The 16,996-nt window shown below is 43.4% G+C and overlaps 1 protein-coding gene across 3 annotated transcripts in view; it reads right to left on the minus strand.

Moving 5' to 3' along the window:
* Positions 1 to 340: 340 nt before the first annotated feature.
* The window catches only part of plekha7a (pleckstrin homology domain containing, family A member 7a), an 82,421-nt gene continuing 65,765 nt past the window's right edge, over positions 341 to 16,996 (minus strand). For all 3 annotated transcript variants that reach the window (XM_066684680.1, XM_066684679.1, XM_066684681.1), the window contains 13 exons: positions 16,575 to 16,643; positions 14,412 to 14,492; positions 13,815 to 13,964; positions 13,587 to 13,688; positions 11,887 to 11,995; positions 11,648 to 11,793; positions 11,307 to 11,492; positions 9,705 to 9,801; positions 8,753 to 8,829; positions 8,406 to 8,618; positions 4,757 to 4,945; positions 4,005 to 4,138; positions 341 to 2,535 (listed from right to left, as the gene is read on the minus strand). In XM_066684680.1, coding sequence (XP_066540777.1) covers positions 2,373 to 2,535; positions 4,005 to 4,138; positions 4,757 to 4,945; positions 8,406 to 8,618; positions 8,753 to 8,829; positions 9,705 to 9,801; positions 11,307 to 11,492; positions 11,648 to 11,793; positions 11,887 to 11,995; positions 13,587 to 13,688; positions 13,815 to 13,964; positions 14,412 to 14,492; positions 16,575 to 16,643 — 1,716 coding nt within the window. In that variant the 3' untranslated portion in view covers positions 341 to 2,372. The remainder of the gene's footprint in view (positions 2,536 to 4,004; positions 4,139 to 4,756; positions 4,946 to 8,405; positions 8,619 to 8,752; positions 8,830 to 9,704; positions 9,802 to 11,306; positions 11,493 to 11,647; positions 11,794 to 11,886; positions 11,996 to 13,586; positions 13,689 to 13,814; positions 13,965 to 14,411; positions 14,493 to 16,574; positions 16,644 to 16,996) is intronic.

Genomic DNA, 16,996 nt, shown 5'->3' on the forward strand with positions numbered 1-16,996 from the left:
ATAAAACTGATTCATTCATTCATTCATTTATCATGAATATCCACTTCATTGTCATGGGCGAGGATGGACCCCAGTGAGTCCAGAGCCTACCTGAAATCACTGGGTGTGAGGGAGGAACACACACGGGACCTTGGAGGTTAGGGTTATGGTTTTGGATACAATTGAATCCTGAGGGTCCTACAGCAGTCAAAGCCATGGATGTAGCAGTGTGACGGCAAGAGAGATTGTTCCTAGTTGTAATAGATTCAAATAAAGACAAAGAACCAGAACATACTGTAATTTTAAAAGATATTTTTATTTGGAATAGTTATAAAATGCTTTACATTTAATACGTGCTCTTAAGCTTGATTCAGACAATATAAAATACACAAAACCCACGAAATTGAAGCGTATTTTAATAGTACGCTGGCAGTCATTAATGATTGAAATATGAAGATGTCAGAAGGCACTTAGTCATGTAGGAAACTACTGGTTACTGGAAACAGCACCTCATGTATTCTGAAATAACACAACCACAGACGTGAGAACAGTGGAGTCACGTGTGAACGGCAGCACTAGTTTGTTGCTCTGGCGTCAATCTACAAACATTTCATGTGGAAAGCATTGGGAACTCGCTAAAACCAGAATCAATGTGGCGGGAACAGCAAACGGGGGGGGGGCATAAAACAAAACACGAGAATGCAGCATGTTGATTGGTTTAGATAATGAGGACACCCCCGCAGACACTGGGAGAACATACCACCCTCCTCACAGACAGCGAGTGACCCAAGGAGAGGATCCTACCCAGGACCCTGAGACCCTGCAGCGATGTGGAAGTGACGCGCTCATCAGCGCCACCATCCCCCTCTTCACTGGTCAGGTACAGTACAGTGCAAACGTTTTAGACACCTGAGAACACTGAAATGTTATTTGCTTAAAAAAAAAAACCCTAATAACAGAATAAAAACAAATCCCTCTGTTTGAACGTGTTGAATTAACCCTTTCCATATCATTTGACAGTCTAGTATTTTTTGGAGGTTATCAGCCAATCCCTAGTTTTGGGGATAAATAAAATTAACGTTAAATCAAGTGTGCTGTTGATTTAACAAATCCATACAATTACGGAACAGCTCCATAATGATGCGTTTTGGGAGCTATGGTTGGTTTGTCCTGAAAGACTGTTTAACATGGTCATTACAGCTGACCAGGAGCACTGTGAGTCTGTCTCACGTTTACACACCATTCCCAATTCCGTATTTATCTAAACATTTACTGACAAATTCAAGAGTAGGTTTCAGATGTGAACATCACTGAAGAGAAGAAGCTTTAATTTGAGGACAAAAATGTCTATTTCTATCGTCTGTCCACACACTGGTCAGACCTTGGTATGATGGCGTTACAAGAAGGACCTTAAGGTCCTAGTCCTTTTCACACAAACGCTGAGGTAATTGTGAAGTCCTTTCATTATTATTAATATTATTAATGCATTAATATGATTACTAAATAACTGCTTTGTAAACAAATCATCCTTTAGTCTAAAACATGCAAAAAAAAATGTTTTTCTCCAAAGGGCATCAACAATATAAGTTTTTATGAGTTTCAGAGACAAATGTGCATTTGAATATATGTCAAAATTTACACTGATCAGCCAAAACATTAAAGACACTCCTTCCATTATCCTTAGGTTATGGAACTCAAAATAGCAGAGTCTAAACAGCCCTGCTCAGATCGCCCGCTTTCAGCGCCTGTTCCTTTAAATGATAATCAGCCGCTCGCTGTTCACCCCGACCCCGAGGGCACAGCAGTGAGGAGCGAGGAGCAGAAGCTCTGGTTTTTAGTCGTTTTCACTCTGTTCTCTTTCTCCTTCATTCTCGTTTTCTCAGTTTTTACTCAGTGTTCTTATTTCTCAGTGCCCTCGTTGCCTGTTTTGCTGCAGTTAACCTCGTCTTTGCGATCTCACAAACGCAGGTCCAGCGCTGTGAATGGACAGACCCTGACAAGGGGGCGGGGCAATTCTAAAGTCTTTGCAGTTGACGTCAGATTCAGAATGGCTCGTTTTATACCATGTTTTTTGACTTTGGCAGCTCACAGAAAACTGACTGGAGGGTTTAACCGTGTGTGGGGTGGTGAGATCCAGATTCACACAATGTGAACATGCACTGAACAATGGATTTATTCATGTCTTCTTTAAACTCTTTAAGCCTTTTAATGTCCATTGATAAGAAGTGATGCTTCACAACAGGGTTACAGATGAAAGACTGGAATAAAGTCCTTACTGCCATTAAAAACATACAGTTTCTATCAATTTACAATTACTTAGATGAGTTTTCTGAAACCTTGGAGTGTTAATGATATTCAGTTCATTATGCATGTGCTGTGTATGACGTCCCCTGTTACCCATATCTTTCCAAGCTCACTCTGAGCTCAGAGATCTGGTTTACTTCTTCGGTGGACAGGCTGAGAGGGTTTGCCATAATCCACTCCCGCTGCTGAAGATTGTGGCCGCGGTCTGAAAGGTCCTGCTCCAAAGCTATGGGAAGCAATGCAGGAGGGACACTGGAAAAAAAAAGAATTATCAGAAAAAGTTTAAAGTGGCAAAATTCAACTTTGGAAATGTTCAAATCTCATGAAATCCAATTTATTACCTGAGGTTTAAAGACAATGTCTCTCACTTAGCTGATGTTCGTGTGCTGTGGGAGTCTTTACAGTATATCCACACATTTGCACGTTTTCTGCAAGGTCTATAACTGTGTCTAAGATTAGACTGGGGTGTGTCAGGTTTTTCAGGTTTAAGTTATTAATAAATGTGTTCTAAGGCATCGTTACAGAATCGTAATTCTAGTTTTGTGTCCAGGAAATGCTCTGCCACCAATTAAAAATGTTCCTGATCTGAGGAAAGTTTGAAAATTTGTTTTATTTGCAAAACTGGTTTCTAAAACAATTTGTGATTGTATGTAAAAAGGCAATAAAATCTGACATTTTGATTTTCTTGCTTTTTTTTTTTTTTTTGGACTAGATTTCCAATGTTACCTCTGAGCCCCCTCCAGGGTGTATTCCCGCCTTGCGCCCAATGATTCCAGGTAGGCTCTGGACCCACCGTGACCCTGAACTGGATAAGGGTTACAGATAATGGATGGATGGATGTTATCTCTGAGCATTCAATTGAGCATTCATTCATTGCCTGTAACCGTTTATGCAATTCAGGGTTGCATTGGGTCCAGAGCCTACCTGGAATCACTGGGCGCAAGGCGGGAATACGCCCTGGAGGGGGCACCAGTACTTCACAGTGTGACACACACTCACATCTATGGGCACTTTGGAGTCGCCAATCCACCTACCGTGTGTTTTTGGACTGTGGGAGGAAACTGGAGCACCCGGAGGAAACCCACGCAGACACAGGGAGAACACACCACACTCCTCACAGACAGTCACCCGGAGCAGGAGTCGAACCCACAACCTCCAGCTCTCTGGAGCTGTCTGACTGCAACACTACCTGCTGCACCACCGTTCTGTTTTCTCTGAACAACTGGTCTGTATTTTTAAAATATAATCACTATCAATCTGATGCCTGCAACTTGCTTAAAAAAAACATGGGACGGCTTTCACTGTCACAGTTTAAGTGTTTGGGAACCGAGGATACAAACTGCTTAAAATGTCGACATGGTCGACATGGTCAGGGCAAGCCAAATTTTTGTTTTCTTTAAAAATACAGACACATCCTACACCACCTTCAGTCTTACAACATCAAAGTTTAGCACAGTTGGGTTACTCCCCTGATCCTAACACACCCTCTAAACATGGTATTTAGCAAAAAGGGGTCTCCTTTGATGGCAAATCAAAGACATGTGCTGGTCTCCAATCTTTGAGATTTGTGGCTTATATGTAGTGGTTGTGATGAGACAAAACAGAGCCCATAATTTCAACCAGATATACAGTAGTAACTCATGTAATGAATGAAATATATCAACATTTATTAATATAGTGTTCAGTGTTTATTTATATTAACAGTGCTGTATCTGAAGTACCTGGATTTAGCATACAGAATCCTTATCTTTTCCACATTGCGGACATGTTCCTCTTTCTCCTCTTGACTTAAAGGCTCCTCTGGCTCTGTATCCTGGAGGCGCATTGGTATGGCTATCTTTTGGGGAATGGAAAGCTGGAGGGAAGAAATCTAAGTAAATAAATATAGGCGCTTCATGTAAAGCTCATGTAGGAGCAGGTGAAGTGTTCCCTCTGTGGGGACAGCTTTGAACTCAATGACAGTCCATGAGGAGTTCTGCCTTTTCCCATCATTAAAGCAACACTAGGTAGTATTTGTATCTTATAACTACCGTTTCAAAATGATTGTGATGCTGCACTGAGCTGTAACAGAGAGAATAGAGCTTCTGTCATTGCTGCTCTATACTCAGTGCTGCAGAAACTGCACTATGTATGTTTTAGAGGAGGGTAGGATATTGCACCTTTCCCCTTGATTTCAGGACAGTGCAGTACAAGTGAATTACACTCTGCAACTTTAGGGGGAGAAGGGGCAAAAATACAAATCCAACCTAGCGTGGACTATATCTGCCACAGATTACGTCTCAATTCGATTTGAGAGATCGGATTGTAATGCGATTACACTGCATTTTGGGGGTGTTTACAGTTGGCTTTTCATGTGGGATCATGAAGTGAAATCCGAACATGATCCAATCACCAGAAACGTGTCTTAATGCCAGGTGTAACCAGGCCCTCACTGACACAAACCCCACTGCGTACGGAGGAATCTGGAACATACTTCTCTGCTGATGTCCAGGTCGAAGTCCACAGGCTCCAGCTCCTCAACGTTCAGAGGTCTGGCTCGAACCGTGAGCCATTCATCAGACGTCTGGGATTCGGCGGACGAAGGACGTTGCTCCTGGCCTCGTCTCTGTGTCAGGACTGTGCTCTCTGAGAGCTGTGAATCAAAGCCCTGCTCCCACCTCAGCTACGGGGGTGTGGACAAACAACACAGCAGACAGCAGTCAAGGTATATGTTAGAGGTTGGGAGTGTACACAGGAGACATCATACAGCCTCATAAATCACACTCCACACGTGTGTAAGGTTAAAGGATGCAGAACATAAAGCAGATACGTCCCAAACTCTTTCTCTGACTCGGGGACAGATCACAGACATCACAGTCATAGCTCAGGGATGGACAAAGGTGTGTTGCACTATTAGTGCGATGACATGGCTCTCAGAAAAACCCATCACCGTATTGTCTCATGCTTGATTAGGACTTCCTGAAGTCAGCGATGCCCAGTTGATCAGTGATTACACACTTCAAGCCATGCATATTACAAAACCCTCAAAAGCTGGAGCGAGGCTTACAGCAGATAATTTCAGACGCCAAACCAGGCTCGTTATAATCATTACATTATTGATTCATTGTACAATATATGAACGTTACCTCAGTAATTGTTGCTGGTTTCAGTGTTGTCTACTGTGTTTACTGTGTGTTTGTTTAAAAAAGAGTGAATGTCATCAGTATTTTAGCCGCTCGCTCTGTTCTGTGATCTGTTCTGGAGCCGTTATGTGAATTTGTGTAAAAACTTTTTTTAATTGTATTATTTTTAACCACTGTTTATATTTCAATTCCCACGCAGACACAGGGAGAACACACCACACTCCTCACAGACAGTCACCTGGAGGAAACCCACGCAGACACAGGGAGAACACAACACACTCCTCACAGACAGTCACCTGGAGGAAACCCACGCAGACACAGGGAGAACACACCACACTCCTCACAGACAGTCACCTGGAGGAAACCCACGCAGACACAGGGAGAACACACCACACTCCTCACAGACAGTCACCCGGAGGAAACCCACGCAGACACAGGGAGAACACACCACACTCCTCACAGACAGTCACCCGGAGAAAACCCACGCAGACACAGGGAGAACACAACACACTCCTCACAGACAGTCACCCGGAGGAAACCCACGCAGACACAGGGAGAACACAACACACTCCTCACAGACAGTCACCCGGAGGAAACCCATGCAGACACAGGAAGAAGCCGCTCGCTCTGTTTCGTTCTCTGTTCTGGAGCCGTTATGTAAATTTGTTTAAAAACTTTTATTTTATTTTTAATTTTATTATTTTTAACCATTGTTTATATTTCAATTCCAGTGTCAGAAAATTCTTAACTTCTGCTAAAGTGGTGTAAATTCATTAATACATTGTGCCATAAAATGGTCTGAAAATGACAATAATAGCATTTAACGCAATTATTTCTGGGAAAAACATCGACAGCGAATAACGGCTATAATGTCACGTCTATATCTCAAACATGGACATGTTATTTTTCCATAACCGCATTCTTCAAACACAAACAGGACAGCACTGCATGATTCTTGGCCGATCTTGGACACGTCCTACTCCTACAGCAAAGACAAACGACATTCAGTGTTTATGAGAAGTCCTTCTTTTTATTTATATTTAGTGCAAAGTTCTACATTAGAAAATAAAGTGACTACGGTGTGGAGGAGTCGCCGTATCCATGTGTTCCCTGTTGAGTCCATTTGGATGGGGGTGGGGGGGGTTGAAACTCCATGTGGAGTCTAGTGTGAACAGAACGGTCAGGAGAAGATGTGGAGTCCAGAACCAGGCTCTGTCTAGAGGACTGTCCCTTTGTGTTATAGCTGTAGTGATTTAATGAAGAATCATTGTTTTTTTTTTACGACAGTTATATTCCCCCACTAATCAGGTACAGCGAGTACACTCCCCATGGATTGGTCAGTAATGCCAGCTAGGCTGAGGGTAGAATATGATTAACCGCACATCAGAGCATAACACTGGGTAATGCACTTTGGTAAGTAAAGCAAAAACTGCTGTAGACGGAATTGGCTTTACGATTATTAGACATCACATATTGACTGGAATATATATATATTTAAAGTTATCTATATTATTTATAGATATACATTTGATTCTAGGCAATATTCAGCACTGAACATTATCAACAAAGTCCCTGGTGCCTGCTAGAGAAATCAGCAAAACACAACAACAATCAGTATCTGATTATTAATACCACAGACATTCATCTTTACCCATAAAGGGCTGGTAATGGGATCAAGTCATTGCCTCGTGTAGCGGAGCGGCAGTACCTGTGACGTTCAGAACATTAGCATAAATAGCTTCCAAAAGAAGAGGAAACCGCGAAATTCCATCAGTAGGTCACAGAGGTTTTAGGACACTCATCCCGCATCTCTGAAAATGTTCTACTCTCTTGAAGTACACCAAGTACATGGGCAGATATCTATCAACATACGATTCTAATCACTGTGCATCCCGACTGCTGTGTAACTAACCCATGGATTGTGTTTCTGTGCTAGGGCTTTGTTCATCGTCAAACTATCTAAGTGCTATCACTGGCTTTACTCTAACACAAGCTAGTCAGTATTTGTGAAGTGTGCCTGTGCTCTTCTCAAAGTCAGAGCACTGCTGGTTACATGCACTGAAACCCATTCTACACAGACAAGGGTGTAAACAGGAAACTGATGAGGTGGCAATCGTGAAATTCAGTAGCAGCAGCAAGGTAAGCTATGATTGAGCGAAAAACAGACTGCAGCCATGAAAGCATTTAGCATGATTCCAACACGTTATTTCGATTACGAGAACAAGTAACGGGTGGACACTGGCACACGGCTCCAGTTACTGTTGAAGAAATAGCACAAGAAGACAACGGCAATATGCACTAAATGCTTTGGTACATCCGGCCAATGATTCCAGAGGGAAGATGAGGCATGGCAGAGGATGAGGAGGCACTTTACTGATTTGGTCAGCTATGGAGGTTTATGAATGAAAATGATTGTACACACAAAATAAATATATATATTTATATATCTCTATCTCTATCTATTATTACCCAGTAGATCACCAAAAAATGACAGAAGATTTACTCAAATTCACGAGGCAGTAGGTCAGAATTCCTCCGGCCGTATTAAATGTATATAAAATATAGGCTTACAAATGTTATCAGAAAATATATTAACGATGATTTTTTTTATAAATAATTGCGTAAATTAACATGAGAGAAAATGTACAATAAAAAAAAAGGTTTAAAATTTAACGTAAGAAAAAGCTAAAGCAGAGCAGATCATTTCTTATTGGCATATTTTGTTATTTTTTTACATTCACAAGTCAGAGGTCCAGAGGTCATGTCCAGGACTGTCACCTCTTATTGCTCTGTGTCCCTGACCACAGCAGACAAGCCAAATCTGGTATTCGCGGCCCGGCCCGTTTCAGCTCAAGACAGGTTAACAGGCAGCAGCACCACCAGCACAGGACAAGCTTAGGAGGAGGTCTTGTGTTAGCATGTTAGCTGTGTCAATGTCAGGCCCTATGTGGGAGGGGCATAGCGAGGGTCCCTGTGTCTGTGAGGGAGGGGGTAACGTACTGGTCCCAGGTCTGAGTAGACGGTGCGAGAGGAAGTCCGCGAACTGGCTGATTGGCGCTCGGCCTGATTCAGGTTGCGTTTGCGCTCGCGCACCAGCGCCCTCTGGTGTTTCTTCATCCTCTCCAGCTGTTCCTCCACGCTCATCCTCTCGCGCAGGGGCAGCTGCCGGGACTCCCCAGAGTACAGCTGCTCCAAGGCACTCTTCGGTCTTTCCTGTGGGGTCACACAAACACAGGAAGAGTTTGAGCAGATCCATAGAGACGGGAAACATCATGTAGCATCCTTGCTTTTGAGGGAGAACTATTCCACGAACAATGTCTCTGTTTTCCAGCAAGGTGTGTACTCACCATCAACAGTGAGTCTCCTCTCAAAGTGCTGTAGGAAACTGAGGACTGGTTCAGTCTGAACAACGAGCCTGACAGACCTGCAGGACACAGAGGAAACCTTCACAGTCAACCCACACACTGCGAAACAAGACCACCCAGTCAATTGTCTGTGTGCTGTCTAAGTCGGAAATCATGGTATAAAACGGGCCGTTCTGATTCTGCTCAACTTCTGATGTCACGTCTGAGTCTGTTTAATCACACCAATGGACACTGAGGTTGAACACAACAAAACAGACACAACTAATGAGGAGAAATAAGAGCACTGAGTAAAAACAGAAAAAAATCGAGAACAGAGAAGAAAGGCTAAAATCCAGAGCTTCTGTTCCTTGCTCTGCACTTCTGTGTGCTTGGGTCAGGGTGAACAGAGAGTGGCTCATTATCTTTTAAAGGATTATAATCTAAAACAGGCCGTTCCGAAGAGGGCTGTTTAAACGGGGAGAACTGCTGCTGTGGGGCTTGTGGGGTTTTGACCAAAGCAGGTCACAGACATTTTATTAGGAACAGACATGTGTTTCACTGTGAAGGAGGAGGAGAATATCATTCATTCATCGTCTGTATCCCTTATCCAGTTCAGTGTTGCGGTGGGTCAGGAGCCTACCCGGAATCATTGGGCACAAGACAGGAACACACCAAGTCCTTCGCAGGGCGACACTCACTCACACCTATGGACACTTTTGAGTCGCCAATCCACCTACCAACGTGTGTTTCTGGACCATGGGAGGAAACCGGAGCACCCGGAGGAAACCCACATTGACACAGGGAGAACACACCAGCCACCTCACAGACAGTTGATGAGAGTTGACGGCGCAGTCTCTACAGATTCTGGAGATGTCTGAAAGGTGTTTGTGCTCAGTTTTATGACCTAAATTATCTACTCCATAGTGCATGAAAATGTAGTGAACTAGAAGTGCACCTCTGTTTGGGAGTGTCAGGTAGCCTCCTCCACTCTGGTCACATATGTCCTTACTCCCAGTTAGCTCTGGTTCACTTAAGTAAGATCGTAGCTCTCCCTGCAGAAAAAACACACCACACACACAAAGCCTTTTTGTTGTGCATATGTTGTTACAGTTCTTCCCTTAACCACTGCTTTTTTTCTGCTCAAACAAAACTCAATCATATCTCCTTCTCAAACTGTCAGATATGGACATATCTGATACTGTACTAAATGTATTTCAGACCTGCCCACACTCATTCAAATGTGCATAAACTGGGCCTAGAGAAGTAGTAGTAGTGAGACTTTTTCAATTGAGATTTTGCATTTAACACATCATTCTGTTTGTGTGAATGTCTTCAGGAAACTGATGGGAAATTCAGTGGGCGATTTTGAATAAGAAGTTGACCAGGTCCTCCCATCACCCAACACCCAGGTTTTCTTTATTGAACTGCCTTAAGGAAGACCTTCCCAATTGTTAAGTATTAATTATTTCCCAGCGTCTTGTTTGAATTTTCCCCTTCCACCTTAAATGGTCCACAGTTAACTGAAACAAAATGCTGAGAAAAAAGACGCCGAGTGGCTTCGTAAAGTTAAGAAACACAAGGCAGGTCTTTAGAAGTGCTTCCAGAAATAACGCGGGGAGGACTTAATAACGGGAATGTATTCTTAAGGTGTTTAAATAAGGAACGCAAAACTAAAACCGCTGCTCCTACTGATTCAGGTAAACAGAAAGCGCCGGAATCTTATGCTCCCTGATTGGCTACTCAGTGTGCTGCGCGCTGATTAGTTAGTGAGTGGGCTGCGCGCTGATTGGTTAGTGAGTGGGCTGCGCGCTGATTGGTTAGTGAGTGGGCTGCGCGCTGATTGGTTAGTGAGTGGGCTGCGCGCTAATTGTTTAGTGAGTGGGCTGCGCGCTGATTGGTTAGTGAGTGGGCTGCGCGCTGATTGGTTAGTGAGTGGGCTGCGCGCTGATTGGTTAGTGAGTGGGCTGCGCGCTGCTTGGTTAGTGAGTGGGCTCCGTGCTGATTGGTTAGTGAGTGGGCTGCGTGCTGATTGGTTAGTGAGTGGGCTGCGCGCTGATTGGTTAGTGAGTGGGCTGCGCGCTGATTGGTTAGTGAGTGGGCTGCGCGCTGATTGGTTAGTGAGTGGGCTGCGCGCTGATTGGTTAGTGAGTGGGCTGCGCGCTGATTGGTTAGTGAGTGGGCTGCGCGCTGATTGGTTAGTGAGTGGGCTGCGCGCTGATTGGTTAGTGAGTGGGCTGCGCGCTGCTTGGTTAGTGAGTGGGCTCCGTGCTGATTGGTTAGTGAGTGGGCTGCGTGCTGATTGGTTAGCTAGTCAGCTCAAGCATCAAAAATCCGCAGTTGCAGTTCACACAAACAGAAGTGCAGCCGTATGCGCAGATTGGTACCGTTACACTTGCAGGGTCAAAAATCAGCAGTTGCAGTGCTTACACATTTATAAATTTTAATTATTTATATATATTATATTTGAACATACCAATACATTTTACATGTATGTATTTACACATTTGTGAATGTTGTTTTATAAGCTCAAAATCCTTTTGAAACAAACTGAACTGACCCTGCAGTCTCCATTAATGCAGCCGCTATCTCTGTCTCGTCTCCTCTCATCCGACTGCCTCTTCAGACCACGCACAGATGTGTGTCTGATGATAGAAGTCTCTTTTGGCAGGGGAGGAACTGCGGGGGGTATGTCCTCATTGTAGTAGAGGGGCAGAGGTGGTCTTGGAGGGGCAGGGTCTTCTGCCTGTTAACAAAGCACCAGATGCAGCAGATTAAAACCAATCTCATTGAATGGCTGTTCCTGGAAGATTCATATTTTCAATTCAGGCGCTCAGTCTGTATCTGAAGTAATGATTGTATTAACTGTAGCGACTCCATTTGGCGGCACAGAGCACGTACCCACTTTGGCACAGACTGAGAATGCTGGGTGGAGTTTTCAGAAGTGGGCAGTGGGCTGGACGTGAGACTGCGCTGGGGGCTGTGAATCTCTGCCGGGGCCATACTCCTTGAAGGCAATTCTGTCACTAAAGGCACAAGTTTCCTCTCTGCAAACACACACAGAGAGGCCTCGTGTTTACACATTCATTAGTTTCTCTGAATCAACAGATCGTCAAAAGTGAGATCATATAGAGCTTCACCTGGGTTCTGCACCGAGTCAATGGTGATTTGAAAGGCATCTTTGGTGGAGCTGAGGCCAGCCAGAACATCCTCGATCCTCCACAGCTCTCTCTTCAACTGTGTTTTCTCCTAAACAGACACACACACACACGCTTTATTCAGCTGACGTTCGACATCACACTTCATTAATTTCCAGTTGAAACAATTGATAGCAAGAAATTAATCAACTAATACAATGTGTTCAGTGATTCCTGAATGGGATGAAGTGGTTACAGAATACAAACAAATGAAATAGGAGGAAAATCTAATCTCCATTCCTGCTTCAGATCTAAAAACATCCTCAAGTTTAAAAGTCTGTCCATCAATTAACAGTAACTGGAAAACACTAGGGGTCTGAAAGGATGCGTAAGGATGTGTTTTAGAAATACAAACATTTGCAAAGAGAGGTTCCCAAAGCAGAGACCTCATGATTTCTGGATTGACTGCACTGTAAGGAGCAGAAAATACTATCCATTTACGACAGATTTCAGTAAAAAACCAAAAGCAGCTCCGGACGTTGTAATTAAGGCCAGAGCTGGACACTCCCAACACATCCAGGTTTCTGTTATATTTAGCAGCAGAGGTTCCTGTGTTTTACTGGAAATGAAACACATTTAAACTGAAATGGTCAGCTGTGACAAGCTAGGACCATCATTCATTTATTTTCTAGCTTTCATTTTTTAAAAATGTTTTTATCATATTTTTGTGGACAAAGCAGATGCTGTCCTGAGGTGCTCAATCTCAGGAAAATCCAAATGCATTTTATATTTTTCAGTTCTCTTCAATTCTCTTGCATCTGTATTATCTGATTTGTAAAGCACTTTGAATGACCTGACTACTGTAAGCGCTTCGACCTGATAATTTTGCTTCAGAGATTTACCTGGAATCACAGGTAGACAATTTTTCAAATGGAATTAATCTACCATTGTGTGTTTTTAAAAATGGGAGGAAACCCACAGCGACACAGAGAGAACACAACACACTCCTCACAGAGAGTGACCCGAGGAGGGGAATGAATCCACAACCCAAAATCCTTACAGAGAGTATTGTGTGTCAATGACAGTTATGCCTCTTTCACACATGAACTCCAGAGTATGGGGTCCGTAGATGTCCTGGAGTGGGTGTTCACACATGCAGTCTATACTAGAGCGTGAGGAAGATAAAGTCCGGGGCGAATGTTGCGGGTGGTCGAGTTCACACATACAACTCGGGCGGCACGGTGTTTTAGTGATTAGCACGTTCGCCTCCCAGCGCTGGGATCTTGGGTTCAAGTCCCATCTGGGTGGAGTTTCCATGTTCTCCCCGTGTCTGCGTGGGTTTCCTCCGGGGGCTCCGGTTTCCTCCCACAGTCCAAAAACATGGAGGGTAGGTGAATTGGCTTCTCTAATAACTGTCCTGGTGTGTGAATGAATGTCTGTATGTGTGAGCCCAGATATGGATTGGCGCTCTGTCCTGGGTTAAACCCTAGTGCCCGATGCAGTCCTCCAGGTGGACGGTCGTTTCTGGTTGAGAGTACGCTGTGCGCGTTTGGCTGCCGCTTCTCGCCAGTGTGTGTGTGTGTGAATTGAGCGTTCTGAGCAGTGTAGATTGTAAAGCGTCCTTGGGTGTCTAGAAAGGCGCTATATAAGTGTAACGATAATAATAACTCCTCCGGGTGAGTGAGAGAGAGAGCGAGACCGACCTGAGGCAATGTGCAGCGATTCATCTGGGCTTCTAGTGCCTCTCTCAGTTTCTCCACAGACTGTTCCAGCCGGATGTATTCTTCCCAGGCTCTTTCCATCTCCTGCACAAAACACAATCAAACAGACAGACTGAGGGTGGATGTTCTAGTACTGTACTGAGGATTTCTGAACAAACACACAGTATGAGTCTGAGGGTTGAGCGGGTGTTGTTCTGGGCTCAGACTGACCGTGGCCACTCTGGAGATATCAGCTCGGATGTGCACCAGATCCTCCTGAAGGAGACGCTGCTGGTAGGCGATTTTCTCTATGTGCGCAGACTGGCCTTGGTACTGCTCCATCTGCTGGTGAGACACATCCAGCACTGACTCCAGCTTGTCCTGGTGGGGGAAGGGGGGCGGGGAGAGAGAGAGAGAGACAGAGTTCCAGTCCAGTGTTAGGTTTAAGATGTTGCTCCTTTCTGATTTAACTGTCTCCAAGACTCTATTATGTTCAATTTTCTAAATAATACTTTTCTAAAAAAAAAAAAGTTGTTTTTTTTAAAAAGCTTTCAATTTGTACCCCAGACCTTGGGAATGCAAATGTAACCTATCTGTCATGTCAATAAAACATGATAGCGAGAGAGAGTTGGTGAATGGGTGGTGCAGTGTCATGGTTAAGAAGCCCAGGTTTCTATGCCAAAGGCTAGTGTTTGAATCCAGACTCAGGTGAGCAGCACACAACATAGAGTCCCTGGGCAAGACTCCAAACTCTACTTTGGCCACAGTGAGTCTAGATAAGAGCGTCAGGTAAATGGCAGAAACAGAAATACAGTAATGGTTCAGTACCTTGTCCTCCTTTAACGTGCTCAGTCTGATCTCAAGCTCCTGAAGGATTTTGTCCTGTTCACACAGACGACTCAGTTTCACCTGCCGAAGAAAACAGATCAGTTCAGACACTCACAGCAAACAATGACCTGCGATAACTTCTGAATATATAAGTTGTACAAGGAGCATTTACAATACACCGGCAATACACACCAGCACACTGTGTATATACACTCAACAAGACACTGTCACTCTCGCTCTGTAAACTACACTGCAGAGGATGCACAGCCACACATTTCTCTTTACTGCATAACTAATCTATTTATATCTGCAGGGTTTTATGTACTTTCACTTCTTTCTGTAATAAAGTATGTAATTAAGGTTGATCAGTCAGGCATTTTACAAGAAAGAAGAACCGAACAAAAGCGGCTTCTGCTCCTCGCTGCTGTGCACTTGGGTCAGTGTGAACACCTAGCGACTCATCATTTAAAGGAACAGGTGCTGAATGCGGCCATTTTGAACAGAGCTGTTTAGAGACAGGGGGGAACCCTGCTGTGGTGCCTGTGGGATTTTGGCCCAAAGCAGGTCACAGACAAGAACCAGTATTGTGCTCCACTGTGGAGAAGAAGGGGTATGTCCACAGCTTCATAAAACTTTAGATTATAATGGAATATAGAGTGCGTATCAGTGCACAATTTGCTATAACACATTTATCACAGAGCACAAATGTTTACATTCAGTTGAAAAACTGCTGGCATTCTGTATTACTTTTAATCACATCTCCATGATTTATTTATAGTCTTTCATAAAAAAGAAGTAATGCAAAGTAAACCAAAGAATAGTCAGGAGAACCAACATAAATGCATTTATTATCATTATTTTAGCTCAGATGCGGTTTGTTTCTAACGGAATGAGCCTGGTGTCTGAGAAGTTTCCATTAAAAGACCATTAAAGTCAAACTGCAAAACAGATCCACTGCAGAGTACAGTTCTCATAATCACTTCTGTTGAACTCAGCATCGAGAAATGAATTATTCACACATGTAATTTCTTTGGTGTCGGAGCTATTGTTGTTTAATTCCATGAAATATTCATATCTGCAGACAGATGGTGGCTTTATAAATTGTTAAATGTTGGGGATTAAATATTCTCTGTGCCACAACAATGCGAAGCATGAGAACCGGAGGCTCTCCTACTGAAAGGGATTGATCTACTCACTCAAACGGTTCGAACAAAGACAGTCTCGAAGTTTCACATTTTAAAAAGTGAAACTTTTTAAAAAAAGTAAATGAAAAATGTGACAAAGTTTTAACGGCACTCATTTCTGAAGACGCTGTTAATGTGAAGATAACATTCCTCATTTTTCAAAATGAATTCAACTGTGGATTGTGTGTAGAGCTCAGTAACAAAGTTAAACGGCACAAATTTTTAAGCATTTTAGTAGTTTGTCTCTGTGGACCACCCCTAGTTCTAGTTTAACATCATGCGTCCACTTCTGAGTTGCACCGCCCTCCTGCCCCAGGATGTGATATTAAGTTGATATTAGAGAATCTCTGCATCTACAGGCAGATGTACTTTTGTGCCACATGGCTCTGCTCACCGTGTGGGTGTTTCTCTGTTATTAAACAATCTGCTGCTCATGAATAGGAACCAGGCAGGGTGTGGTCTGCTCTCTCCTGATTGGTTAATTAATAAAATATGTAAAAAATCAACAAGCTGAAGGTGGAAATGTTCTTCAGAGCGAGTCTTCAGCCAGGACTCCAGAGTATTGTGACTCCAGCTCCCGTTTAAACATATGCTGGTGCAGTGAATGTTTCCCAGGTAGAAAGTGTGTGATGTGTGTGTTTTCTTGGGCCCTGTTAGAAAAGCTTCCCACTCTCGGGCCGATCTGTGCTGCTCTATGAGGGAACTACCCCATGTCTTGGAGAAGTGAGTGAAGTGGAGAACAATGTTCTTGAATGACTGCCTGACCGTGATAAATCAGTCTTGACGAAGCTGATTGTGGCTCTTTGGTCTGTAATTTCTCTGATTTTAAACAGGAACAGCTCCACTATAGGATCCAACACCAACCAATATTTAACACCCAAAAGTCAGAAACGTATCCAGTAAAAATGTATTAAATGTAATGTATAATGCAGCCATGGTGGAAGAAGATTTTATATCTGTATGATCATTTCATACTCACGTCCACATCACTCTCTGCCACTTTGACTGGTTTGGCTGGCCGTCCTTTCAACGTTTCATTCCCAACCACCTACACAAAATAATAAATACAATAATTTAAATATAATAATAATAATGTCTCTCAGGGCTCCAGTTACACTGACAGAACTATAGACTAATAACAACCCAACAGAGAGGAGACTTCCTCAATGAGCTCTTTACAAAATACCATGAGCTGCTTGTGCTCCTGGAGAACTAGATGAAGATCATGCCAACGATACTATGGGACAAGTAAAGCACTGTATCAAATAAACTCAAAATAAAAAGACAATGCTGCCCTTAAAGAGACAGCCTTAATAGAAATAGGTTGACTTTTTCAAATGAGGAAAAAAAAGAGAGACAAAGCCAGAGAGAAAGACTGCATGCATCTCCATATCTTTAACT

Source organism: Hoplias malabaricus, chromosome 11 (genome assembly GCF_029633855.1).
Source record: "Hoplias malabaricus isolate fHopMal1 chromosome 11, fHopMal1.hap1, whole genome shotgun sequence".
Taxonomy (NCBI): domain Eukaryota; kingdom Metazoa; phylum Chordata; class Actinopteri; order Characiformes; family Erythrinidae; genus Hoplias; species Hoplias malabaricus.